Source organism: Lipophrys pholis (assembly GCF_963383615.2).
Source record: "Lipophrys pholis genome assembly, chromosome: 8".
Lineage (NCBI taxonomy): Eukaryota > Metazoa > Chordata > Actinopteri > Blenniiformes > Blenniidae > Lipophrys > Lipophrys pholis.
Genome location: NC_137630.1, coordinates 18036322 through 18064264, shown reverse-complemented (window position 1 = coordinate 18064264; position 27943 = coordinate 18036322). Strand labels below are relative to the sequence as shown.

The 27943-nt window shown below is 41.7% G+C and overlaps 4 protein-coding genes across 11 annotated transcripts in view; 1 reads left to right on the top strand and 3 right to left on the bottom strand.

Moving 5' to 3' along the window:
• Positions 1 to 28: 28 nt before the first annotated feature.
• On the bottom strand, positions 29 to 2116 carry rbp7a (retinol binding protein 7a, cellular; the record flags this gene model as incomplete). The annotated part of the gene is given in 6 exon segments (XM_080470047.1): positions 29 to 70; positions 830 to 931; positions 1073 to 1147; positions 1151 to 1251; positions 2044 to 2056; positions 2060 to 2116. Coding segments are annotated over 6 exon segments (390 nt in total).
• A 996-nt stretch (positions 2117 to 3112) lies between these two features.
• Positions 3113 to 9104, bottom strand: LOC308113357 (nicotinamide/nicotinic acid mononucleotide adenylyltransferase 1-like). Of its 5 annotated transcripts, none has more exons than XM_080469599.1 (5): positions 9030 to 9104; positions 7854 to 7987; positions 6095 to 6278; positions 5018 to 5139; positions 3113 to 4523 (listed from the first exon to the last, which is right to left on the bottom strand). In XM_080469599.1, exons 2-5 carry the CDS (start codon positions 7966 to 7968, stop codon positions 4123 to 4125), a joined length of 822 nt encoding a protein of 273 aa, XP_080325725.1. In that variant the 5' UTR covers positions 7969 to 7987; positions 9030 to 9104; the 3' UTR covers positions 3113 to 4122. The 5 variants fall into 5 exon arrangements, with proteins under 5 accessions (XP_080325725.1, XP_080325724.1, XP_080325726.1 ...); XM_080469598.1 differs by having other exon boundaries at positions 8939 to 9088; XM_080469600.1 differs by lacking the exon at positions 9030 to 9104 and adding an exon at positions 8300 to 8383.
• On the top strand, positions 8417 to 13354 carry lzic (leucine zipper and CTNNBIP1 domain containing). The gene is made up of 7 exons (XM_080469602.1): positions 8417 to 9308; positions 9529 to 9664; positions 11441 to 11576; positions 11663 to 11761; positions 11868 to 11963; positions 12137 to 12218; positions 12301 to 13354. The coding sequence occupies exons 2-7, from the start codon at positions 9564 to 9566 to the stop codon at positions 12354 to 12356; spliced, it is 570 nt and encodes a 189-aa protein (XP_080325728.1). The 5' UTR covers positions 8417 to 9308; positions 9529 to 9563; the 3' UTR covers positions 12357 to 13354.
• Positions 13355 to 19448: 6094 nt separating this feature from the next.
• The window catches only part of clstn1 (calsyntenin 1), a 35186-nt gene continuing 26691 nt past the window's right edge, over positions 19449 to 27943 (bottom strand). For all 4 annotated transcript variants that reach the window (XM_080470441.1, XM_080470438.1, XM_080470440.1 and 1 more), the window contains 7 exons: positions 27712 to 27860; positions 26389 to 26633; positions 24746 to 24916; positions 24457 to 24602; positions 24211 to 24343; positions 23399 to 23583; positions 19449 to 21786 (listed from right to left, as the gene is read on the bottom strand). In XM_080470441.1, coding sequence (XP_080326567.1) covers positions 21592 to 21786; positions 23399 to 23583; positions 24211 to 24343; positions 24457 to 24602; positions 24746 to 24916; positions 26389 to 26633; positions 27712 to 27860 — 1224 coding nt within the window. In that variant the 3' untranslated portion in view covers positions 19449 to 21591. The remainder of the gene's footprint in view (positions 21787 to 23398; positions 23584 to 24210; positions 24344 to 24456; positions 24603 to 24745; positions 24917 to 26388; positions 26634 to 27711; positions 27861 to 27943) is intronic.

Sequence of the window (27943 nt, the reverse complement as noted above, 5' to 3'; positions counted from 1 at the left end):
CATTCCTCTTCACTCGCTCACATTCTTCTTAACTATCTGCCTGCACAGCTACTCCTTCACAGTGCAGCTCCTGAGGGCCGAGCAGCACACACACATTCAACCACAGCGTTCTCTAATGAAATGAAATCAATCAGAACAATTGTACACTATCACATTGTGTCAGGATGTGTATTTACACACACCTGATCATTATTACACAGTCCATGCACACTATATATGAAACATCAAAACATTTTGGGAATATGCCTCAATTTTGTTTTTTAATATATTTTCAGTTTATTTCTAACCTTTCACATACAGACTGTGAATATGTGAAATATGATATACATATATATGATGTTTGAATATGAATAAGTCTAGTTCTTCGAATTTAAAAAAATATATATATATATTTCATATTTATTTTTTACTGTTTTCAAGAGATCATGCAAATGAGTTTTACATTTATAAAACTATACTTGTTTTTTCTTAAACATTTTCATAAACATAGATTATCTGAATTGGTCATTATTTACTATATATTTCCTATTTATTGAATACATTTTAAGATAATATGAATATGCAAGCATATCCTTTCTTTTTACTATATTTTATGTTTATTTAAAAAAAAAAAAATGCTTTCAAGGTTTGTTTTTTTTAATGTGTCATTCATCCCACCTTTATATTCCATGTTTGACTTCTTGCTCCTAATGATCTTCTGATCATTTCACGGTTTTTATCTTAATGGCACAGTTGCTGGAGTAGTTACAACCACATTCCACTGCTGTGGCACAATCATGCACGTGACAAGTAACCCTCTTGAATGTTGAATCTCCAGTCATTCACCCACCAGATGAAGCTTGTCACCTTCAACCCAGTGTGTCCAGCCCCGGTTCTTCTTCTCTCCAGTCTGTCCACACACCAGTTTCTTTCCCTCCTGTAACACCAGTGACTGCCCATGTGGCAGAGAGGAAGAGGAGGGTTGTATCGGCATGGACAACTTTTTTCAGCGGCTTCCATTACATTCAAATCATGTTGAATTATCTTGCAAACACTTGAATATGTTGGTTTTACCTGTGCCATTCTTCCTCACCTTGACGTGTCTGTTGTCCAGCCCCTGTGTGAACTCCTCAAACTCCCGGCCCACTCCGAAGGAGACGGTGTAGTTTCAGAGAGTGCTGAGCGATTTAATGATGTGCTGGTCTCCCTGCTGCTCGAGCGTTTTCCTCAACTTCAGCTTCACAGCAATGTTTCTGATGTTTGGGTTGATGTCTGGGAGAGCACCAGAAAAAAGTGCCTACACATACATCTCAACAAAACTTTAATAAAATTGATTACATTTCCATATATTTTAGATGTGATACACATAAAGTGAAGTATTTCAAGCTTATTTTGTTTGAACCGGTAGATCATTTAAAGTACGGTATTTGAAAATATTGCAATATTTCATAAGGAAATTTCTTTATGCATTTTATAATTGTCACAGAAGGTACTGAATAAAAACTGGAATCTTTTCATATGAAATGAGTGCTAAAGATAATTTTACTTTTCAAGGACATTTCTTTTTTTTTTTTTCAAATGAAGGTTAAGAATCTCAAGCATGGACTCACCCACTCTCTATAAACACATTCTCTGTGTGCATGCCATCACCAGCACAACAGCCAAATACTTTTATTCCCTTCCTCCAAAGCACTAATACGTGTTTTTTGTCATGCCCACAAAACAGTAATTGTGTGTGAGTGAATTTAGGTGCCAACAAGAACTGCACAAAATCAATGCAGTGCTTTTTACCTATTTCAGTTGTTTTGCAACACATTGCAAAAGTGGATTTTGTTTTGTAACTTAAGTCTGAATGAAAGGAAACAAGGTCATCCAAATCATGCAAATGCAATTATACATGTTACACAACATTGTGTTGGATTAGAAAAACATAATCTAGCATGAGAATCTGTCTGATGAATATCTACATTTACATTTGTTTGGCTTTTTTGAAGTACGCATGACTTACTGCAGACTTCATACGGTGTAAAGTCTGAAAGTTGTGGAAAAACTGGATTGACTTACCCAGTCCAATCATTTAGCCCTCAAAAGGGACATTGCTGATGATGTCCCATGTTCCACAGAGGCTTGCAGGCATATTGATCGCCCTCTGGTTCCTTCCTTTGAGATGAGTGCGAACAAAATGTGACATTTCAGCCTTCTGTGAAAAATTAGCCTGAGACAATGTGTTTTGTGAGAAACCGAATGAGAGTGGGAGTCTCCTTAACCTCATTCGCTGTCGCCTGAGGGCCCTGCAAGGACGAGGGGGGCGCTGCAGCCGGTGCCAGGGGGCAACATGGGAAGCCAGACATCCCAAACTGGTCTCTCCTAAAACTGGGTTTGACAACTCATGATCATGAACTGTCATACATGCAGGAGGAGGCAAAATATGGCAATTTGCTTATAAGAATAAGGCTGCAACCAAATCCCAAGAAATAAAAGTCCTGCAGAATACGCCCACATCTGATATTAGTTTGTGTTCATTTGTTCGAATTTAACCGGAATCAAACAGCTTTTGTTTTTCTGTAGGTGTGCAATGACAAAAAATAACAGACACAGATAATAAAAGCACCTTGTCCTGCCGCGAGGAGTGAAATGACACAACTCCAGTCAAAGTAAAAGGTGCACAGAGGTTGTCCAAACATTTGGACTGCCTCTCTACTGGCTCAAAGAGGTCATGGTGCTTTTCAACTGGTCACATAAAACCTCACCAGGGCTGCTTTCTTGCCAAGACAACAAATTTATCATAAGTGCATGATGCGAACATTTTAAAGAACCGTTACATGAGACGTGTCACTACATCCAGCCACAGAAATAACTGCCGCTTTTATTTTTTGAAGTAATCGGAGAGAATTGCTCCACCACTGAAGGGTATGTGGGCAACTAGGCATTCATTTGATGTAATCAGTTACTTCCACTTTTGAGCACACTGCAGTGGCAATAAGACCTTGTAAAGTCTGCTACTTGTTGTTTGAGCTGCAGTCCGCTGATAGTAATATTGATGTAATGACAGGTTAACTCCACTGACACCGAAACCTGATGAATTAAAATGACATTCAAAGTTGTTGTCTTTTTCCTTCTTTTTATTTCTTTTAAATCTTATTGCGATGCGACATCCATGAAGCACTTTCACAGCGGAAATCAAAGCCAGTCATTTATTTTCAGCAACACACAAATCAGTTTTTCACATCAGAAGCACCAAGTGATCAAAGCTGCTTTCAGGTTCCATCTGTGGAGTTTCTTTAAAGTCCTGGTCCAGATACAAATAGGTGATGAACTGAAAAAAAAATAAAAAATAAAAAATAAAGCTCCACGCTCATGATGAGCTGCTGCAGGTCGAGTATAGTGAGGAGTCCACTTTAGCTCAGGGGTGTTAAATTCATTTTAGTTCAAAAGCAACATACACTCCAATTTGATCTCAAGAGACTCCAAATAATGAACAATACAATGAAAAACAATCTTCTTACAAACTGAACAAATAATTTTTTTAAAAAAGAAAATTAAATGTGATTTCAGCATAACGTCTTTTTTATTGATTCAGAATCCTTGCACCAAATACATTAAAAAGTTTTTTAAAAAAAAGGTCATTCATTGGCTCGCCTGCAGGATTCTTGTTTTCAAAAGTTGGGATCGATTCTACGTTAACTCACGAGCAACAAGGGAGCAATTTTCACTGTTACATCACCTATTTCTCGGGTTAAAGTGTCATAAATCTGCGATACCTTGAGAAAACAGCACCAATGAACGAAAACTGCTATGAATAAATTAATGAATTGTATATATGTTTTCTTTGTGATATCTCCACTTTTCAAGGTTTCCCCACAGGCCAGACTGGATCCTCTGTCAGGCCAGTTTTGGCCTGCAGGTTATGTTTGACATCCCCTCTTTGATTTTGACTGGTGCACTAGTGATCCACACAAAAGCTAAGTTATGTCACGAGTGAACTTCTAAAAAGTATTCTACAGGCTTTTAAAAAAAAAAAAACTGAGGACTATTCCATGAAGTAGGCACTTATGTGAGCTTACAAATGTGGTTTGATCAAAGTTACACTACAGCACTAAGTGTCGATGGCTCATATTTCTCTAGCTGCGGCCGAGCGCCTCCTCAGCTCGTGGAGGCGTCCATGTGTCTTTGCAGCGGGGCGAGAACCACTTTGGCGTTCTTCTGCTCGCTCTCCGAGCTGTACAACTCGTGCTGTTGGATGTAGTGCAGGACGCTGTCTGGCAGCAGGTATCTCACGCTGCGACATCGACGCAGCGCCTGCCGCACGTGCGTGGCTGAGATCTCGTTGGTGACCCACTCGTTGACCAAGTGGATGTTCTTGCGATACTTCCACAGCATGTCGGACTTGTGGACTAACTTGAGCGGGTCGCTGCCACTGCGGGTGACGCAGACCAAACCGAAGCGGCCCACGATTTCCGTGATGTCCTCGGGCTTCCACAGGTTGGGAACCTCAAAGGACTCCAGGACGTCCGCCCCACACAGCAGCATCAGCTGAGGGTCACCTGAGGAGGGAAGAAGGGGGTTCAGTCAAGATGGCGGCCAGTGTTTTTCCTTTTTCCTGACATCCCACAGTTGTCAGTCTGACCAGCACTCCACAGACAAACTGATCATTCAGGAGAAACATTGATTTCACACATCAAAGACTGTTTACAGGTCTGTGGGAACATCAGCGCATGAAAGAAGTGGTGTGAAGCCTTTGTAGCCTCAGAGAGGGATGCGTGAAGTCTGATGGCGTTTGATGAAGACAACAAGTTGGAGCAACGATCTGAGGACTGAGCCTCTGCGCATGCACACAAATTATTCATTATTCAAATTACAACAAAATGGGACATGAAGTTAAAATCTGGAGACATGCAGTACCCGATAACCTCAACTTTCAATTAATTTGAAACTCTTCTTTAGAAGCTTTTAATATGAAACTGGTGCTTTTATGTCCTGCTATTGAGCAAACGACTGATGTGAATGCAAATACCTATTATTAAATAATATATCTTACCCCTCTTTCTGTGATAACTTGAACTCTCAAATGAGTTTTCTTCCACGCGTCTCTTTTTGGCCGACTTGACTGTGTCCACGTAATCGGTGCCCTGTTCCGTGACCAGCTCCTCGTGGAGATGCCTGCATGGATACAAGCAACATGGATTCAACACTTCTTCACTTGTCCTGCATGGAAAACTGAATGGAGGATTAGTATGCATTTGATATGTTAAAAACAAAACAAACAAAACATCAGTAGCAGAGTGAAGTTTAAAAAAAAACAAAAAAAACTAAACGTTTTCCTCTTATCATTCATATGCTCTGAAATGTCTAACGTATGAGCACAAGTGTTTCTGCAGTTTCATTGTTGTCATTTTTACAATCAATTCCTCATCTTAACAGTGTTCTTTTCTTCTGACTTTAACTCTAAATGTCTCTGTGGATCACATTTCCAAAAGTGCTCAGTGATTCACTACTGTTATATTTTCTTTTGATTAGTTTATTCTTCACAGAATAATAATCCAAGTAAAGTATTTTAAAGGATGAAATCTTTGGTAGTTTTTTTTTTTTAACAACATGGGTGTCACCTCACAGTGTCAGAAAATCTGATCAACATTTATTCTTTTGAGTGACATGTTTTTAATGACATAGACACAATTCAGAGGTTATTGAGTGACTGATGAAAAAACTAAATCATTTCCTAAAGTTGTATCTTCTCTTTTCTGTAGCTCTTTTTATCTGGCGACTCATGTGTCAACTTCAACAAAATATATCACATATGTGAATATACATGTGAATGAAATACGAATCAGTACTTTAGCCTCACTAATAATGGCAGTGAAATTAAACTTTGACTCAAAAGTCGGATGAAGTGGGTGTAGAAGCTGGACGGCGGTATTATTAAGGTCACCGGTCACAGATGACGGGAATTAAATGCCGGAAGAATGAAATGAATTAGCCTGTGATTATGTTCGTTTGTGCACTGAAACATCTGACCGGGTGTGTCTTCTACTTTTTTTTGTCCAAACACAACATCAGTCTTTCCTCCAATGAGACGTAGACATCGTCACTAATTAGGAGAAAGGACTCGACTTACCGTATGACTTTAGCCGTCTCCACCCACTCCGGTTGCAAGCTCTCCCAGGAATCCACCGTGATCCAGTCTGAGTTTTCTGTGGCCAATCTGGCCATCTCCAGACGGTGGCAGGCTTCGATCAGGCCCTTCTTATGATAGCCGTCGCTCACCGGAGAGATAATCCCCTTCACCACCCGGTACTGACCTGAAACATACAGGAATGGTTAAGGAGATGAGAGGAGAAGAGCAGCAGCACAGAAACTGAGTAAACAACCAAACTGGTATGAAAAATCTAAATACAGTTTAGCCTTTAGCTATTTCCACACACTCTGTGGAACCGTGCTGGATAAATCTAAAGTGGAAAAACCTAAATAAAATCTTTTCTTGTTTTTAGGTTTCTAAAATAATTCATTTGTTGATCTCTTCTGTTTTAATTATTTTGGCAACAGATGAAAACAAGCCACTTTAGTTGAGCTCTTGCTCATTACCTTCGCCAAGGGTGTAATAAAATCCTCGTTGTATATTTGTTTGTCTGTCTGTTAGCGAGATTATGTCAAACTACTGCACAAATTTTGTCAACATTTTCACGACAGGTAGATATTAGGCCATGGAAGATTCCATCTCTGATTGCTCTTGTTTACAGGATGCTTTTCCTCTTTGTTGCTGATCACTGTCTCTTTCAATTAAAAAAAATAAAACTATTTTGAAATACTTGAGTATTCACATCTTTCACCACCTACATTCTATGTTCGAGTCAGAAAAAAATACACTATATCCAACAGCAGTAAATACTTGTGTTTCAGCGCTAAACTGGCTTCATTCGGACATGAGTAATAATCATAGCTGTCGTCATTCTTACTCTTATTGGCTCAATAATTTCCTCACTTTTGACTAGTTTTGTTAAAACAAACATGAATCCTTCTTCAGTTAACACAAACCTATGAATTAACAAATCAAAGAAACTATTACATACGGAAGTAATTTATTTCGGAGGTCTCTGCTTCAGGAATAAATAATTCCTGTACGGAATAGTTTAGTAATAGTAATAGTTTAGTAATAGTAATAGTAATAGTAATAGTAATAGTAATAGTAATAGTTTAGTAATAGTAATAGTAATAGTTTAGGAATAGTTTCCATTAGTCAATAGTGCCAAATAATATAAATGGCTACTTGTTACAAAATTAAGAAAGATAAAAGTTTCAAATGCTATTGTTTATATTGACCACTATTTTCAGAAGACTTAAATCATCCCTGGAGGCTAACAGCTTCATGAGGATATCCCGCTGGCTCCTCCTGCCTCTAATAAAGCCATGCCCTTGTAGAGTCCATCCATCCTTCCATCCATCATACAGCTTTATCCTGTGTAGGGTTGCGGGTCGCTGGAGTCAATCCAAGTTAACTATGGGCGAGGGCAAGGTACACCTAGACAGGTCACCAGTCCATCACAGGACAAACACAGAGAGATACACAACCACACACACTCACACCTTGGTGCAAATTATGGTTTCCAATTAAACTTTTGGACTGTGGCAGTAGACCCAGCAGCCAGGGGAAAGGTCCCAGCCAGTATTTGAACCAACTGTGTGACTTTTGCTTTCATTTCTTCCTTAATTTCAAGCCAACTGAGAAGGAATTTATTACATTTAGATCATTCCTTGTAATTTGCCCCAGAAACACATAACATAATGCCCCACAGTCTGGTATACACTTTGATCGTGGTCTGAGTGATGAAAATAAATATAGACAAGCATTATACAGACATAATAGTTTGCTGGTGTACCTGTGTCTTCCAGATGATCCCGGGCCAGCTCAAACATTCTGAGGTGCATGTTGGTGATGGGGTTGAAGGAGCCACAGGACAGCAGGACCACTCTGGTGGGGCTGTGGCTCTCCATGTCTCACAGTGCAGGTGGGCTGACAACACGACAACACTCAGCATTTAAATAAACACCACTCACGTCGAATCGAGATTTGTAGTTGTGTGTCTAAGTTGTCACATCTCAGATGCCATCACTCTGCCTGATTTCCTTTGAGTTCGGAATAAACACGCACTGAAAAACAGAATCCACTCTGGGGTCACTTCCCTCGAGTTTGCAATAAATCGAAAATGAAGAAGACTAACTTCCGCTCCAGTGACGTACCTTCCATTGTACAGTTGCAGGACACGTAAATGATTCAGTTTTACAGACAAGTCGCTAAAAGTGTGTCAATTGATTGGTTATGTACCTTTATTAACGATATTTTAAATTCTACCGGCAACTTCACGCTGAACTACAGGAGGCAATGGAGATTCCGTCACTTCCTGTATTCGGGAAGTCGAACATACGGGGACTCTGTGACGTTTCTTCTCGCAACTCCCCAACCATGGTGGGCGCCATATTTGTTGGGGGGTAAACAATACGCGTCGGTTCATTGGAATAAATTACATGATTTTAGTTATCATAATGCTTAAGAATTGTTATTTATATTGATGTTTAGCTAATGCTACTTAGAATGTGGACGTGAAGTTTTTCATCGTTCCAAAGCAGCCAGAACGCCGGAAATTGTCTGTCTTTGACGAAAATAAGGGAGTTTGGCAGGACATAGCAAAAACGGGTCTCCTCAGACTTGCCACACTTACGTGTGCTCTCAGCACTTTAAACTAAACCATGACATGAAGTTTTCAGTCTGCAGAGTGTCCATTTTTATTTTTTATGTATGCTATTGCTGTTTGTTGCCACCTTCCCGTGGGCTCACCACCTGCAGGAAGGTTCTTAAATGGTGCAATGTGATCTGGATGACCGTGCTCAGACTGTCACCTCCGCGACCCGGAAACGGATAAGCGGAAGAAAATGAATGAATGAATGAATATTGCTGTTTGTTTACCTCTGACATCCGCTAGCAATTGGTTTGTTTATAGTCCTCTACGAGAGTTTACTTTTTGCATTTGAATAAAAGAAAAAAGAGAGAACTTTACCAGCAGAACGAAACCAAAAGGGTGATAGTTGCGTTCCTGGAGTACGTACGACGTCGCTTGGAAATCGACGAATCTGATTGGGCAGTGCTGACCCGGAAGAGGAGGGCCACGCCCACGCCCGGCTGGGCTGCATTCACGATCACAACAAAATACGCCTGTATGGGTTTTGTGTTTATCTTGCAGCGTTTATTTCACATCGTTTGAGGCTGCCTTCGATACATTTATTCAAACTATTGAGTTTTATCACTGCTGATTGACAGCTGCTCATAGAGACTCCCGGTGAGATGTTTTTTTGTTTGTTTTAATATTAGCATGCTACTTGTTCAGCCAACAGCTGAGTGTCTAATTTCAGACCTATATGTTTACATATGGCTCTGATTACACACTGTTATTATCTTGAAAGACCATGTAAACCTATGAATGGCGTGGTGTTTGTGTCGTATTTGTATTTACACTCGGACTGGAAAACCCATTGTTGTTCTGTTGACTTTAATCCCAGTCCCTCACAGTTTGGAGAGGTACTTGTGGCTGAGGATGGCCTCCCGTGGCAAGTCAGAAACCAGTAAATTAAGGCAGAATATGGAGGAGCAACTTGACAGACTGATGCAACAGCTTCAGGATCTGGAGGAATGCAGGTACGGTGCAGTGGAATGGTCTGAATCCACCCGTGTGCTCGTGATCTCCCAGAGAGCAAGCTTGGAAAATGTGTGTCCTGGATACTGAACTCATGACGATGATCCATCTCACAGATCAGCTGTTTCTAAGTCAGTACAGGGGCCACATCCAGTCCAACATGATCTGGACTGGGCTGAATACAATGAAAATACTTTATTAATTCCAGAGGGAAAGCGTTTGTAGCATTGCTCCACACAGAATAGAACAGACAGCATAAATATAACTTAAAATATCACCAAGACAGAAAAGAAATAAGTAATAATAATTAAGTATTAATATATACAGGGTTAGGCGGATGACTGGTTGCAGCCTGCAATAGAATTAGTCACATGATAGATTAACAAAAAAAAAAAAGAACATTTTAGTGGTGTCCTAAAGGTTAGGGAAGTAGATTTAGAATCTGGATTTCACAGGTTTAAATCTTACAGCTCACAACTGTGGGGCCCTGAGTAAGGCCCTTGACCCCAGCAGCCCCCCAGGCACAGGATTCTGGCAGCCCACCATAAAATATGACCCACCTAAAAATAGTAAGGGGTTAAATGTGGTGAAATCATTTCACCAAGAGGGATCAATAAAGTATAAATAACGTCCATTCCAGTATTGTCATCCATATCTTGTGGTGCAAAATACAGAGAAATGTCCTGAAACCATGTTTTCTATTTGACCTTTGTTGCATCGAAAACTAGAACAAATGACTTGAAAATGAGCTTGATTTAGTTTTCCAAATCTGCCAAATGTAATGAAATCCTGCCATCTAAAGTCATCATCTTCAGACTAATTTGGGAAAAGTCTGTAGTGTATCAGTGATTCTTGCAGTTTTTCACTAATATGCACAGACTGGATTGTTTTTCTTGTAATTTTTCCACTTTGCAAAGACGTGATGATCCTGATTGGACCCTCTGGTTAGTCAGTTTTGGCTCATGGGCCATGTGTTTAACACCCCACTGTCAGCTGAGTGTTGTCCATGTAGTTATTTGGATCACTTGTTGGACGTGTACCACTTTTTTTTTTAAAATCTATTTAGTGGCAACAGCCAGTTGTTTCCCTTCTGAAGTCGGAGCTGAAGCCTCGACTGGCACTGCCTAATAATAAGAGTGGTGCATGACAGTGCAGTGGCCACAAGAGATGAGATCTGTTGCTTCAAATCTTGGCCTAGAGATGAGGAACAACTGTAAGACGCTTCTGCAGCAGTTAGTTCTTGATGACAGTCACACAAAATGTGTGTAATCCTCATTGGTAAAGTCAGCTTTCGTGTTGAATACCTCTTATCTAGTCTGTATGAGAAAAGAACTGAATAGACACCAAGAGGAGTGGTTCATTCTGTGATGCCTATAAAGACGCTAGAGTAAATCTAAAGAAGACAACAGAAAGTTACTCTGCTGCTCCTGGGTTTTGGAGTCTTGGTGGCTTCAGTGACCAGGACCATGCTTCTAAATCAACTCATGTTCAAATTGAAACTCTAAAAAGCCCCAACGCAGACGTTTTAAGCTTTGTTTCCTTCCGTTTTACCCCTTTATGGGTTTGTGTGCAGTTTGCTGGTTAATAATACTGTTATAATATTCTAGCATGCAGTGTGTTACGTTAGTGCTTCGCACATGATGCCACCGTGAAAAGGATGTTACAAGAAATACATCTCAATTTGTCATGTGTTTTTTACATGTTTTGCTCCGATGTTAAAAATGCCCGTGTGAGAAGTGCAACCTTTCACTTAAGTATGAACACTGTCTTTATTCCAGAGAAGAACTGGATGAGGAAGAGTATGAGGAGACGAAGAAGGAAACCTTAGAGCAGCTCGGTGAATTCAATGACTCCCTGAAGAAGATCATGTCCGGAGACATGACGCTCGTGGACGAACTTAGTGGGATGCAGCTTGTAGGAATGACTATTAGAAGTAGATTGAATCAAATAGTGACTTTGTGAATTGTTTGAGTATTTTAGATGCTCCCTGTTTTCAACAGGCGATCCAGGCCGCCATCAGCCAAGCTTTTAAAACCCCAGAGGTGATCCGGCTTTTTGCCAAGAAGCAGCCGGGACAGCTGAGGACCAGACTGGGAGAGGTTCGGACTGCAGCTCATCACCTCGCACTGGCGACTCATCTGTTTGTCTGTGTGCCGCTCGCCCTGAAAAAAAATTGTCCAACCCACGTGTGACGTTCTGCTGCAGATGGACCGAGACGTGATGGTGGGGAAGCTGTCGAGAGACGTGTACACGCAGCAGAAAGTGGAGATCCTCATGGCCCTGAGGAAGCTGGGAGAGAAGGTGGGGAGGTTTGCTTTCCATAGAGTCAGTGGCTCACGCTGGTCAGTCACTGTTGCAGTCATTTATTTCAGTCATGTAGCGTCACAAGGTTGACAGAGTAGTCGCTCGATAATGTCCAAACCTCCGATCAGAGGACGATTTGAGACTTTAAAGCAGTTTTAACTGTCTGACAGCTCACTCCAGAAGACGAGACGTTCCTCACTGAAAACGCCACGGCGACTCTGAGCCAGTTTGAAAAAGTCACCGCAGACATGGGTGAGTGGGTAAAATTTCCTCAAACATGTTGAATCTCTATTGATATTTACATTTAGGATTTGTTTTTTTCTTTCTTTTTCAGGCTCTGAAGACAAAATTTTGGCTTTAGCCAGCTCCGGTGTGAAAACGAAGGCATAGCAGCTTCACAAAGTGTCAATTTCAAGTCTGTCTTTGTTCATACTGCAAAAAAAAAAAAAAAAGAAAGTGCCAATTGATTCTTTTTGTAAATAATCAGTGCTTTTTCAGGTGTTGTTGTAGTAGCTAACACTTTTTAACAGTATTGTTTTATACTCTTTGACTTTTTGTAAATGTCTTTTAAATCATCTAGACGTGTGTGAATCGTTATTATAGGTACGAGATTGTATGGTGGCCCAGAAGGGCACAACACAACCGCAAATGCCACGACAACACAACAGCAAATTTCCACAACGGAAGTGCGGCGCGGACGGACTATTTTAATTTAGTAGTTTAACGAGACGCAAGTAAAACGCTGCCGCATGACGATCGCGATTAATGTCGTTGTGTGTTTTCAGAAATCACTATTGCTGGTCGGTTTTGAAGTTGTCATAACATCATGGATGTGCTCTGCCGACCGTCGTTCCGTCAGAAAATTTTGTCCTCCGGAAACAAAGCCGGTTCTCCGACCGCGGCGCACTCCCATCGTGGCTTTCTGCCGTTCAGTTGTGACTTTTGTTGTCGTGCTGTGACGTTTTGCTATTGTGTTGCGCTGTTGGCCTTTCCGGGTCACCCTAGAAAAGTGAGTTGTTCAGCGTGAACACATGAATGTAGTGGATAGTACAGGCAGTTCATGAGGATTGTTATGGTGTGAACTAATGTCGACCAGGATCAGCGATGACATGGAGAACCTTCAGGGCTCATTTTCTCTGACACAATACTGATGTGACACCGTGACGAGGGAATGACAGAAATATACGAGTGTGAGATTTAAATTTGCCACAATAATTCTATGGGGAAACACTCATTGAGGGCCTGAGACCGCGGTTGGTTATTGTGATGTTCCAATTGGTGCAGCCGAATGGGTAACTTTATGTTGTATCGGTTTTTTGTTGTTGTTGATCTTGTTTGAAAAAATGTAATAAAAATCTGCGTAACAGAAAAAAAGTTCACATCAGCTCATTCAAATGTTTCATATTTTCCAAAACACACGAAAAAGCATTCATGTTTGACATAATGAAATGTGCTACTGAGACTGATTCTGCAACCAAATTTATTCCAACTCTTAGACCAAACTAGAAACAAACATTTTCCTAAAGCAGTCTCAACGGTTCAAATCAGTAATGTTTTCTTTAAACTGGGTGACACATTGATTTTGGGCTCAAGCATGACTTCCTGAATGAGACTGTCCACAGTCTTTCATGACTTCATCTTGTGAGCTTTCACGTGGCGCAACAAATGACTGAACACTGAAACTTTCCCCACATGTTTCACAAGAATACGGCTTCTCACCTGTGTGAGTTCTCTTATGGCTCAACAAGCTCCTGTGGCAACTGAAACTTTCCCCACATGTTTCACAAGAATACGGCTTCTCACCTGTGTGAGTTCTCTTATGGCTCAACAAGCTCCTGTGGCAACTGAAACTTTTCCCACATGTTTCACAAGAATACGGCTTCTCACCTGTGTGAGTTCTCATATGGCGCAACAAATTACTCTGTAGACTGAAACCTTTGCCACAGATTTCACAAATTATTTTCTTATCAGTGACCGTTCCTAATTTCTGACGTAATTTATGCTTTATACAGACTATTTTCCCGCGTGTTTCCTCACAAAGAAGATTTTCACATTCACCCTGCTTCTCCGGCACAGGAATGTTGTCCACATGGTCACTATGAAATATGCAGGTGTTTTTCAGCTCTGTATTTATAGCCGATTCTGAGTCAATATGTTTTTTCACATCGTGGAATTCAGAGTCATGAGAGAGGAACTGCTCAGTGACCGGTGCTTCTTCTGGTTCACTCAAGTAACTCTGTTCGTCAATGGAAGGAACCCTAAAAGAATCACTTTTAAACATCATATTAAGCCGCTCTCCCTCCTGGCTGGTACCGGGTTCCTGGTGCTCCTCAATCTGTGGAGGTTCGGGTTCTTCTTGTTCTAGACGGTACTTTGTTTGCTGCTCCTCCGTACAGTCACGCTGCTGTGGGAGGTCTCGAGGGACAAAAATATACAAGATACACTTCCACAGTTCCAGCTTAAGAAAAAAACTGACTCAAGCATTGAAATTGAAAACTTTCATTCAAATTTAAAAAAAAATAACATTGTTACATTACTACAATAGTTTAAGTTTCAATAAAGTAGTGGTAACATTCCAGGTGATTGTTTGTTGTCATGGATATGACAGTGTGTGTGTGTGTGTGTGTGTGTGTGTTGTCATGGATATAGAAATAGGTGTGTGTGTCCGGTGCCTCTCCACTCTAGCTCACGTGATACACAGACACCGATTATTAACTTAACAAAACGGCTGAAAATGTTAGAAGGTTCAAAATTGGTTGAAGATAGGAAAAAGCTGTTTCACACCTGAATAGAGGACAGAGGTGAAAATGTTTCAAAGGTTTAATGAAACCTCAAGCTCAAAGTATGCTGAAGCAATGGTGGTTTAATTTGAAGGAGTTGAAAGGTAAGATCAAGGGTAACCCCATACACATTGGAAAAAAGTGCGTGAAAAGTTGAAATAGATTAAAAAGTTAGAACAGAGTCGTAACGTCACAAACAAAATGGGAGTTTTGATACATGAATGGTTCAAATCAGATAAAAACTAGAAGTGAGCCCAAAACACAAACAAGATTGTAAAGAGGAAAGTAATTGAATGTTTTTTCCAGCATTTACACAATAAACATCATCCCAAACATAATGATTGTGAAAAAGAATTTTAAGAAAATCAGAGTCACTGAAAACGCAACTTTTTGAGAATAGTGGCACCTGTGGCTAAAGTGGCACTTTTGAAAAACAGCATGCTGCTACTGCGCATGCACACCACGGCTATAGTAAATAATTATTCTGCTCATGTGCTAGTAGGTGTTCAATAACATTCTCTCCAAACAATCGTCATTGTTAATGTATATAGTGTATTGTTCTCTGGACGCATGTGTGATTTCTTTAAAAACAAACAAACAAACAGCACCCACCCGTGGCTACTAACAAGTTGGGAAATAATATTTCCTTGAGGGAAAAAGGGACACGTGTTTAAGTTCAACGCGGTACTGTCATTACCCTGTCACACCAGAGAGGGCGCTATATGGTAGAGTTGAGTGCATGTGAATAAATGTGATTCAACATACTGGAAACATAGAGGACGAAAATCCTGCTTCTGTCTGCGGTGATTTGTTCAGTCAAACTTTTTCGTACCTGTTCTGTAAAACTTGATTTGTTGCCAGGCTATTTCCAGCAGTCGGCGCTGACGGACAATCTCCCCCTCTTGCTGGACGATAGTTTGTTCAACCACAGTGAATATTTCTCCAGCAGCAGCTGTTAGTCGCTCGTTGATAAACCCTCTCAAAGCTTGAACCGAAATCATTGTTGCTGCAGGAGATGAAATATTTCTTCTGTGAGGCACGACGACACTTTGGAGAGTCGAACGGCTATTAAAAATGCTTCTTCTTCCCCCGCTTTTTTTTTTGGAGGCTCTTCTTCTTTTTGGGTTTACGGCAGTTTGCATCCATGTTTGTTGCATGACCGCCATCTGCTGGTTCTACTTCTCTATGTCATTCCCACGACTCCATATTTTCCCCAATAGCCCCGTTGCCTTTAGGAACCTGCTTAGACATTTCCTGCCCCTTCCACTTTCTCCCCACACCAGTATCTCCTTCACTCTTCCTCCTTCCATTCCTTCTCTCCTCAATCCCTCCATCATATTGCTTCTTTCACCCACATACTTCCTGCAGCTCACCAGCACATGCTCCACTGTTTCTGGCACTTGACATATACCACAATGGCCTGTTGGACATTTCCCTATTATGTCTTTGGTACTATTCAGATAAGTCTTGTATAAGCGGTCTCTTCTTCCCCACTGCCTCCTCCACTCCTCATACCTCCACCTTTATTTTGAAGACTAAACAGATGTCTTCCTCTTTCCTCCTTGTCCCATTGTTCTTGCCATATTGTATGTACTTCCCTCCATGCTATAGATGTCCCTTCTGATCTCGCCAATATGATGTTTATGTCTATTTTCGCTTTAGTTGTTGCTTTGTTAGCCAGCCCGTCAGCCTTCTCATTCCTTGTTATACCAACATGCACAGGAACCCACAAAAATCCAGTTTCTGCTCCCTGTTTCCGAGCCTCAGAATGCTCTGTATAACAGATCTTGTCTGATATCCCCGACCTGAGGCTCTTCAATACAGCCGCCGAAACACTGCACACCACAGCCTTGCTTACTCTCTCCCTTCTTACCGAAGTGCAGGTAATTTGCTGCACCTGAAATACTCTGTGTGTAATCAAATACTTTGAATGAGAGACCAATGCCTGGAATTTCGGATCAGTAATTTTCTAGAAAGATGCCAGGAATATTTTTGGGAATTATAACCAACCAAAAACCCGAAACAAATAAAATCCCGAAGCACGTTTTCAAAAGTAATAATGTTTCCTGGAAATTGGATGATACCTTGTGATTTTGGGCAGCGGTTGTGGTACAGCAATGAACGACAATCCATAAATCTTATCCCACATGTTTCAAAAGAATATAGAGACCACCACGTCCTGAAGCAATGACTGCTCAATGTAGCAGCAGGCAGTTGGTGGGTTTGAAATTTACCTTTCTGAGAGAACTCAATGTATCAATGATGAAAACTGTTAAACCCAGCCTAGGAGTTACTTAAACACAACAGAGTAATTATATATATTACAAGGCTGGGTGTAACAATTATCATATTTATATTTAGTGTATTTCAAGTTCAAATCTTGTAAACAAGCTGGAATGTGACTTTCTTTTAGAATTATTATTATCATTGTTTCCCAAACATATTTTTGCAGTGCTCTTATTAATTGTGAAAAGAAGAAAATTATTGTATTTGTATGTACAAATGAGGCACCAAAGTATAGTTGACAATCCGTATCATTTGAAAGCGTCTTCACTATAAGTAGCTGGACAAGCCGGCGGACTGGTTTTGCCCCCTGGACCAGATATTTGGCCCACCTGATCTAAAACACAGAACACTGAGCTTTCATTGAAGGACAGCTGATTTTTCTCTTTAAAAAAAAGTTTGACTTTTTCTGTCATTTTTGCCCTCATATAGTGTCATATTCCACCACCAGATGGCGCCACTGGTTAATATTTGAAAGGCGTCAGGGCGTGTTCCTACACTTTTCAAAAAACAAACAAACAATGTAAATCTTATTGACTATGAAATTACTCATTTCATAAGGACACTGGATCTTGTCTGAGTGAGGTCAAGACCCGGATGTAGTCTCCATTCCTCTGATAATCTTGTTTCTCTCTTCAGAGGGAACATTCACAGATGAGGTGATCGTGACAAACCCAACAGCCGGGTCTCTCTGTCCATCTGTGAGATCTGCAGTTTTCTTCCAATCCAAAGACTGCCAGTGTAATGGTCACACATCGTTAGTATCCACAGCTGTCTTGTTGGTTCTGGGGATTTCAGGACTGACCACTGACTCACATTTGAGATTTGCTTGTTCCAGTAGGTTTTTTTCCCCATGACATTCTCCTCTCTCTTCCACCAGACCAAAAAACATGCGTTCAAGGTTAACTGGTGATTTTAAATTGGTGAGAATGCCAGAAGACAGCGAACAACTGACAGAATTGAGATGGCGGGAAGATAAACAACAACTTTGTACAGCTAAATTTCGCAGAAAACCAACTTCCCACATACAGCTGAAGGTGCTTGAGGTCTGGGGCAGTTCAGCTCAGGGGTTTTAAAGACCTTGCTCAAAGGCCTCCAGTGATGGCTTTCACTTTCCCCACTCGGGGAAATCTAGAGATCAAAAGCAGTGAAGTCACCAGCTGATTTCTCTAACCACGTGTGCTTAAAGCCGACCATCATCCGCCTGCCATTTCCAGCAGGATAACGCTCCGGGTCATCGAGCTCCAGCCTCCTCCAGCTGGTTTCCTCTCTTCGTTCACCACATCTCAGTCCAACAGAGCATCTCTGGATAGAAGTGCAACTGGAAACGGGACAAACTTACATCCGGGATCAAGCTTTCAGCTGTGTTCAGTGCTCTCACGAGAAACGACGAGAAGAAAACGAGAGCAGACAGAAGTTATATCCATCTCACCATCCTTTATTTTGTTAACGAGCAAGCATCGACTTCACTACAATTTGCCTTTCAATTGGTAGAAAAGTGAGAGCAGCTCCAACAAGCACAAAGGAAGCATCCAGCCGTTCAGAAAACATTGTCACCGTTCGTTTTGAGAAAATATTCAAAAGAAAAAACAAAAACAAAAAACAAAAAAATCCCAACAAAAGTAAATAGTATCTGGAGTGTCACGGATGTGTGAAACAGACAATCTGAGGAATCAGTGTGTCACGCCTCCTCCCTCGCTCCAGTCTCACAACCCCACATGGAACAGACACGCAATGTGGTTCATGCAAAGTCGACTCTCCCTAAAACGTGGTGGTGTGATTACAGTATGGCTGCGTTTAGATAGTTAGGCAGTGACATTCATTTTCAACCCGCCGACACCGAGCTCAAGGGGGCCGCTTCAAAAAAGCAATACGAGCCAGAAAACCCATGACGAGAGAGTTCTGGTGAACTTGGACATGAAGTGTTGGACACACTGAAACTGTGAGGATTTCAGAGTCGACGGGGCTTTTTTAACTCGCGTGAATTCTCATGCTGCCCTCAAAAATCCTTGCTCAACCGCTCAGGCAATATCAGGACACTGTTCAAGATCACCTTCCACTATACACAGACGGGCCAGTCAACAGAATACCCTGGTATGCTGCCCAAGCATTTCATAACGTACTGTACATCTTTTAAAGGTGGACTCCGTCAATATGATTTAGTACAATATCTATAGAAGATACAATATGGAGCTACTGCCTCTACACATCAACAAGGACACATGACATCTATGCAAAATGTTGTCACTTTTAATAAAACTAGCAGTGGACTATTGTTACGACAAACTGAGAGAAACGGTATCCCCAGCTAGAAATCTAGCCTTAAAAAACCCCCCAAAAACAAAACAAAAGAAAATCGCCACAAAGAAACGAGCGTGGATAAGTGTTACTTCTTTTTTTTTTGTTTTTTTTTCCTTGTTAGACCTGCTAATTATGCTATGATCGGCAAAAGGCACTCCCATCTCAGCCGGCTCAGACCCGGCCCTCGTGGCTTGGTTCTACAAGTCCGAGGGATCTTGGAGGGGAGACTGTTTAAAAACACAAACTTGTGACACACAAAAAAGTAGCATGAAAGCCACCTTTCAGACAGACTCTCCGATGTGTTCAATTCTAATTTTGGCTTATGAAAATAGATTCAGCGTTGCTCATTCTGGATGTTCCCTTCACACGGATGGCCTGCCTTTACTGTCACGTTTACGTTTAACTCAGAAGCTCAAAGCATGAGACGAAACACTAAATACCCGCCGAGGGTACATTTCTCCGGGGTTCTGTGAACGATATTTACACCAGTGACGGACATCAAGTGTCTGAGAGGAGATCCAGGTCGGACACGCTTTCCCAATCGACTTCCATTAAGCTTCAAACTTAACACCACAAGGAAAATAAGTTTACCAAATGTAAACAGATATCTGAGAACAACTCTACAGTACAGTACCATGTACGATAAAATCTAGTGGTCTACTGCAAAAAAATAAAATAAAAAAAAAGTCACTGTAAGATTGAAAAACAAAACAGTAGATGAATTTTTTTTTTAAAGTGTTTTCCTGCTCGCACCCTCGACTGTGAATCCTGCAGCAGTTAAGCAATCAGAAAACAGATTAAAAATGTTCCTAGTGAACGTGTTATTATCATCGTTTCAAGGTTAAATAGTCGCGCCATTTAAAACATAAGACCTGCAGTAAAGCAATCCCAAGAAGTAACCTCACTCCTCTCCCCATAAACAAAGCCAGCAGATGCTCCTTTCAGCCCCGCTTCCTGTCACAAAAACACACTTCCAGTCGCTTAAAAGGTTTTTTTTTCCTGTTAAAAATCCTCCCAACTCCCGTCAGCAGAGCAGCGCGGGGACGGACCGAGGCTTCGAAAGCGAGTCCAAATCTTAATGCCGACGCTTCAAGGTGACCCGCAGTTTTGTAACCCGTGAAATGTTGATTTGTACATTAGCAAATTAGAAATCCCGCTCCTGTACAACGAGCGAGATCTACTGGGAATGAAAGCACAGCGACGTCGGGAGTGGAGCACCTGTGCAAGCAAAGCAAACGCACGCAGGAAGCCGAACCCGTCCCGCCTACGAGAAAGCAACAGAAAAGAGCTTTTACCCTTACTGACAATTAAAAAAGAAAGAATAGAGACAGATAACAGACACCACTTATCATGGAAACCTCCACCGAACAGTCCTGGGTTTCTCATCATGAAGCAGACTTTTTTTTTTTTCTTCTTTTTTTCTTTTTTGTACAAGCATGATGGAGCAGCTTTTGCAGAAATTCAGCGACATGCTACAGCCTGTGTGACACAAATATTCTACATTACGTACTGCGTCGTTTTTAGATATTGGACCCCGTTGAGCAGGCCTTCACTAACACATCGACTAATTACATGGTTTCTTTGTATTTACAAAATCTTTAAAAAGCAATTTATTTCTCTACACATATGACTTCTCAAATTTCCTCATGCACTAAAAAAAAAAAAAAAAACAACAAAACAAACAAATCAACAACAAAAAAAAGAAAAGAAATGTAGTTTATATATTTAAAAGCATCATTTCGTTTCACTGGACTACAAGTCAAGAAAACTCAAGTCAAAGCTATTTTTTGTGTGTGTGTGTGTGTGTGTGTGAGTTTGCAAACAAATCTAAAAGCATTAGCAAATATTTGACATCAGGAAAACTAAAATCATTCTGAAAGCCGTACGTGGGAGAGCGAAACAGAAAGTGCAGGGTTGGCTTCCTCACACAGTTCCAAACAAATGGAGGCCAAGTTTTCCTGGGACTTAAAATAGAATAAATTAAAAAAAAAAAATCAGCAATCTGGTGATGACTACACTACACTGAGTACCACCACTAAGAGAACAACAGGAAAATCTTGACCAACGTTGTACGCTGAAGGGAATTTTTCTTTTTCTTTTACATCATGGCTCCTTGACATGAAAATGTAGGGAGGGGGAGAGTGTGTGAGAGAAGCAGTGTGTGTGTGTGTGTGTGTGTGTGTGTGTGTGTGTGTGTGTGTGTGTGTGTGTGTGTGTGTGTGTGGTAGCATGTGAGTGTGTGTGTCGGTGTGTTTGTGGCTCTAGTAGGTGAGGGTGGAGTCGTCCCACTCCAGCTGCTGCTGTCTGCTCGCCCCCTGCTGGTCCTCCGGCTCGCCGCCCTCCTCGTCTTCGCTGCTCTCCGACTCGGCGCTCGTGATGTCATCTTCCTCCTCCCCGTCCTCGCTCTCCTCCTCCTCCTCTTCCTCCTCCTCACTGCTGTGCTGGTCCTCGTAGGTCTGAGTCGAGATGGAGACGGACACAGAAAGAGGAAGTCAGTGGATGAAATCCACCTGAAACAACATATTTGTGTTTAACACGGCTGAGCATCTTTGACGGGGGTAAGCCGAGGAGATCTGGAGGTTCTGCTCTCACAATTTAATATTCAACACAATATTGTAGTTAAACTAGGTTAATTGTGTTTTACAGGGAATCCACCAGTGTTTACAGTTACTGCTCTTACACGTCCCTGTGGCTGAAGTTAATAAGTCTCATAAAAAAAACCCTAAAACAAACTAAATGAGTGTAGTGGTGACCCTCTCGCCTCACAACTAGAACGTCCTTGGTTTGAGTTGGGGTTAGGCTTGGGGACTCATGTTCATGTGTCAGATTTCCTGTTGCACTCTGGTTTAACCCCAAAGTCCAAAACGGTGCTTTTAGGATGAATTGGTGAATTGTCAGTGAGTGTGTCTCCTGTGATGAACTGGTGAGCAGTCGGGGTCCAAAACCTTCCCTTTCGTCAGCTCAGTCAGCTTTAGCATGCTGTGACCCCAAGTTGGATAAACAGGTGTAAAAAAAATGGATGCAGGAATAAGTAGGTCATGTCCTGTACATCTAGTCTCATGTAGATGTTATTAAGAAAACACGACTCTGTATGTAGAATGCAGTCAGATAAAGTTCACTCCTTTAAAATGAACTCACTGTACATCAATCATATTGCGGGGGGTGAGTCTTACAATGCCGCCCATACTTCAAATTTAGATTCCTAGGCTGAGAACCTCTGTACAAGAGAGTCCTCTCAAACGTCCTCGGTTGGGCTGAGCTGCATTTCTCCATCTTTGTTCAGACGATACAAGTCTGAACTGAACGCAGCATCAGAGTTACAAAACAATAATACAAAGTAAAGCATGCACGTTCTATACTAATGAAGCAGAATCTGTATGATGAGAACAGAAAACACTGTGAACAAGACGGTTTGTAACCAAGAAGATTTATCACAGAGATATTCTGACATCCAGCAAACATGAAACATATTAATAATAACTAGTGGTTCAGAGAATAGCAGTGGGTGTATTTTACCAGATGAAGCAACAAAATGTAATAATTCACTATTTTACTCAAATGTACCAGGTTCATTCAGCTGTAACACTGCAGCAGCCCGACTTAAAGCGGCGTGCGACGCAAGTCAGCCTATTGTGACAACCAGAAAAGTCAAAATTATAAAAGAAATGACTCAGAAAAGCATGAATTCACTCTAAAAATATTCATGTCCTGCCCACGACCATGACTCATTGACTATGTTTTGGGGATTTGGGAATTAAAAAAAATAAATTAAAAAAAGTGTTACTGTATCTCCCAATGAGACGGACCGCTTGAAAAGATCATGAAAATATGATTATTTCATATCATTTATTGAAGTAACACCACTAAGATATCTGCAACAAAGCTTCTCCACCATTCCCCGCAGGACTGTGAATCAGTGAGACTCGCACGAAACTAGGACACAGTGTCAACATCACCCAGAATGCATTAGCAGCTGAAAAGCTGTCTCGGCTGCAGCCCAACCACATTCTGTTGAGTGGCGAAATTCTGTCATGCAGCCTTTCACCGGCTCATCTTCTCCGCTCTCACCTCCATGGGGTTCACAGTGATGGTGAGGGCGGAGTCGTCCCAGTCCATCTCGTTCTCCTTGCCGTTCTCCTGGTCCCTCATGGTGCGCTGGTGTGCAGCTCGGATGCGGAACACGCCGAGGATGATCATGAACACCAGGAAGCTGACACACACCACGATGACGATGGTGGCAGCGCTGGGAACCACTGCAGGGAGGAAAACACATCAACACGTCATGGACTGACAGGTTAGGTGTGAACGAAATAGGGAAAGGGAAAAAAAACAACAAAAAACTCTCCACAGTTTTACGTGGGATGACAGAGCTTCCGCGTCTGTCTGGGGGCATTTGGAGGGCTTTAGTTGGACGGTGACTCAGTGCTGATGTTAATGGGCTGTTAGAGAACGACACATGAATGCATTCTGCAGCTCTAGGTGTCCGTCTTTCTTTAAATAGCTTTGCCAGCCCGCTTCGCTTTGCCTCACATGAGCGGGAACGACTGCGATTCTTATGCTCAGCCGGCCTGGCAGCACAGAAAGATTAGCAAAATAAAAGGTTGTGCTCTGAGCGCCGCCCGTGCAGATGTCACAGACAGCACTCAAGTGTAATCCCTAAACTTTAAACTATTAAAAACAACCACCAGTGTTTCATACATGTCCTAGTTTCACATGCCTGGTTAATAGATATTAATCCATCAGCAGCAATGACGGACAGAACAGGAAAAATCTTCTCAGCAGGACAACAATTCAGCAGATTACTGGTTTGATCATGTAGCGTAAAAAAAAAAACTTGATACTTGTATGTCAACCCCAACATATCTCATATTTCCTGTTACCTGAGGCCTGGTGAGCGTTGACCAGGTTGTGCCCGGACAGGTCCACAGAGGCGTGGTGGACTGGGTTGATGAAGTTCGGCTGCACCATGGCGTTGGCGTGTTCCACTGGGCTGGCGGTGTGGATTACGTTTACCTGAAGACAACACAAAAACAGATGATCACAAGGACAGTCTCGCAAAGGGTTGGCAGCAGATTCTCGTTTCAGATGCCACTAAAGGATCAAGAGAGGAGCTCATCCAGTCGTACCTCCACTTTAAAGTCGTTGCTGATGTAGCGGCCGTTGAGTTCGGAGCAGACGAGCTTGAACTTCCTGTCGAACAGAGCCTCGGTGTGCCAGTTCTTGTATCGTATAAGGTGCAGGACCTGCTCATAGTTGGCCATGGTGTTTACACCTGGAGCACAGACAGAAGAGATAAGTCCAATATATAATATCAAACAGGTCAAGTATGAGAAAAAAAAGAAGTGTCAAAACACCTCTCCAAATAAGAACAGAATCACATCATTAAACCGGAATGTTTCGAGGGTAATTCTGTACCGGTGATGACGAGGCCGAGGTTGGACGAGCTCATCTCGAGGGCGCGCTGCTGCAGCTGGGATATGTCCACCTCCAGGCTCTCGTGCTCCCCATCCAGCTCGTCACCCACGGCGCTCACCTCACACGTGTCCAGGTTGTGCATGATCTCCTCCGACACCACCGTCTCTTGGACTGAATGAAAAACAATGAGAAGCCAGGTTTTGGCCTCAGTTGCAACACTGCAAACTTTTTGCATTTCCTGGATGATTGGTGTTTTTTGTGGATTGGTAAACACAGAATTTCGAAATATGTGAGGAAAAACCTGACATTTAAACATCAGAACTGACATTTTGCAGGATTCATTTTAAAAGACCTCAAATTCAATCAAGATGTTCAACAGATTTTACAAACTGAATGATTTTTTAAAACTCAAGCACTGGATACTGAGTTTTCAATTGCAAGTCACGAGTCAGGAATCTCATTTGAATGGAAAAACCATAAAAAAAACAACTAACAACTAAGTTGAACAAAGATTTATTCTGCTGCAAAATGTAAAAATAGAACTAAGTTGAACCGATGCCGAACAAGACCAGGAAAACAATGAGATGAAACAAGACCTGAAACAAGTAGATACAACAGCCTACAATATTAACTATGATGTGTTTAGATTACTTGGGCCAGTTTGGTACGGAACAGGTGGGTTTATTGTGGTGGCATTTATAACAGTTGCGACTGTTTACGGAATTTACACAGGAGTTAAAAAGAAACATATATCCTTCAACGTATTTGGTAGCTGGGTTAAAAGTTCAATCAAACTGAATCAGACCTGGTTTGTAAACAGACTGAGGATTACAGGGTTTATATGTCCACAATAGCACTGATGCTCAAACAGTCAGACAAAATCAATTCTAAGCCAACCGATGTAAGTACGGTCTCATCTGTATTTATCAGCCTTTACAGGAAAAGCAAGCTTATTATATAGATTTGTAGTTGAAGTATCCCTCCTCCTTTTGACGAACAAACGTGTGATTCGGGCTAACACGATTTGAACCTTTTGACTCCTGCAGAGTGATCCCGAATCATCCACTGTGACATCGCTTGCTATTCTGTTCTGCAAGGTGGGGCAGTGTGCTGCAGGTAATAGAATCAGAGGTCTGTAAGCTCTTTTGTCCCATATGGCCTGTTGTTAGCCACAGGACATTGTATCTTGCTGTATCTGTGTCAACATTAGTGCGTGTCTATTGTCTCTCCAACTCTTAGCTTAGACCGGACCGAACAGATGGCAAGGCTGCTCACTGACCCCTCCCATAAAGTAGTAAACAACTTATCTCTTTGCCCTCTCCCTCCCTCTCGCTCTGTCTGTCCAATCCCTTCATCCCCGGGCCCTAATCCCCAACATATCCAGCTACTGTACATCCCCTTGACTATCAACTGTACATTGACTGCGCCTGCACACTCATTCGATAAAGTGAATGGATGGAGCATCAAACTCTGTCGTAACGCCTCAGGAGGCACGGGAATAAGATTACACATGTGGCCTTTAAGCAGAAGGTGCGTACAACTCTGGGAAGGAACAGACTATTCAGCATTAACAATCCACTAACCTACTAAGTACCGGTAACGTTATCAGGACTGCTTAAGGGTCTGTTGTACATCTGTCTTACCTGTGGGGTCGTCATCGGCTCCCTCTGCAGCTTCGGACTCGGCGTCAGCCTCCACTTCGCGGGTGATGGTGCTCACGATGCGTAGCTCAGGGAACAGAGTCACTCCCTCCTGACTCTCAAATTCAGCAGCGCTGCGGGCGAAGTGGTCGATGCCGCTCAGGCTGATTTTGGGCTCCTCTGGCTGCAGAACCATCACATAACCCTCGGCGTCTGGCACCGATACACACGCCTCCTCGTTGAAGCATCTGGGAATGATTCACATGAAACACTGAAACCCTGAACCTTGAATTTGGTTCTGAACACAAAGCATTTTGATTTAACGTTAAAGACGGAAGGGTCCTTTGAATGAGACCTGCTTTCACTAGCACATGTAAATCCCACTGGTTGAGAACAATTATTAGTGAGACAGACTAGTGAAAGGTTGATCTGACATAATAATGACGATATGTCATAAGTATCAGCCGATGTTAGCTGTAAAAGAAAATGTTATAATATTGCGATTATCTGCCAAAAACAACACTTTCTCTGATAAATGAACCTCATTCATGCTTCAGGCATGACCAAAAAGAATGCATCCTCCAAAATGTGTGACACATTTTACGTGTGTGTCAGAAGGTCAGAAAGACAGTAGGCACAACACATGCAGGCTATTAAAAAACACAAAATATTCACAAGTAGGAATTATCAGTTACACTCAGCCAGAAGTGATGGAACGTGTCTGCATGTTCAGATGTTAAAAATCCAACATTGTACTTCTCACAATTGTTTCTGTAACATCAATATCTTTCTTTCAGAGACAAAGTTCTTTAAAAACTGAAAAAAAAATTTTTTAATATATGAGAAAACTTCTATTCCATTTTAACGTCTTTGTTACTGCTCACTGTTAACTATCATCAGCTGAAATTGCACTTTGTGTGCCTTTAATACTCGCTGTTAAACTGCTTTTGAATTTTACGGACGTGTCAGAAAAAGGTGAGCTTTCAGACCATCGAGTACATCGATAAATGCTATTTAGTTGTTTTTTTTTCCAATCTCTGAAGACATCAAAGAGAATTGAAAAACAAAGTGGAGAAGACATACTGCTCCGCTTGCCTGTCTTTCTCAAACACCAAAACAGCTCATGTTTATTCTCTTTGATATGGAAATCAGGCAAAACTCTTGACCCCGTCTATTCCTCAGTAAACCATCCTTACATGTTAAGTAGCACGGAAAGTCTATAAGGCAGAACACAGCTGCTTCAGAGACACTGGGCTGCTGTCGTCTGACAGATGAGATGACGAAACGGATATGAAACAGCAAGTATTTTTAGCCTCGTCTACTCACTTGACGGTGGTGGAGATACGAAGGTGCCTGATCCCAGGGGTCGGGAACTGGCGGGAGTTCAGGTAGGAGATGTGCTGCATGACCTTGTCGAAGGCATCGATGTCGTCACCTTCCACGGTGAGAGAGGACTGGTTGGGATTGAACTCCACCTGAGTGGAGAAATCAAGGTGAAAGTGTCAGAGGATGCAAGACCACCTCATCATGGAGAGTAGATGGAAATATGAAGACCAAC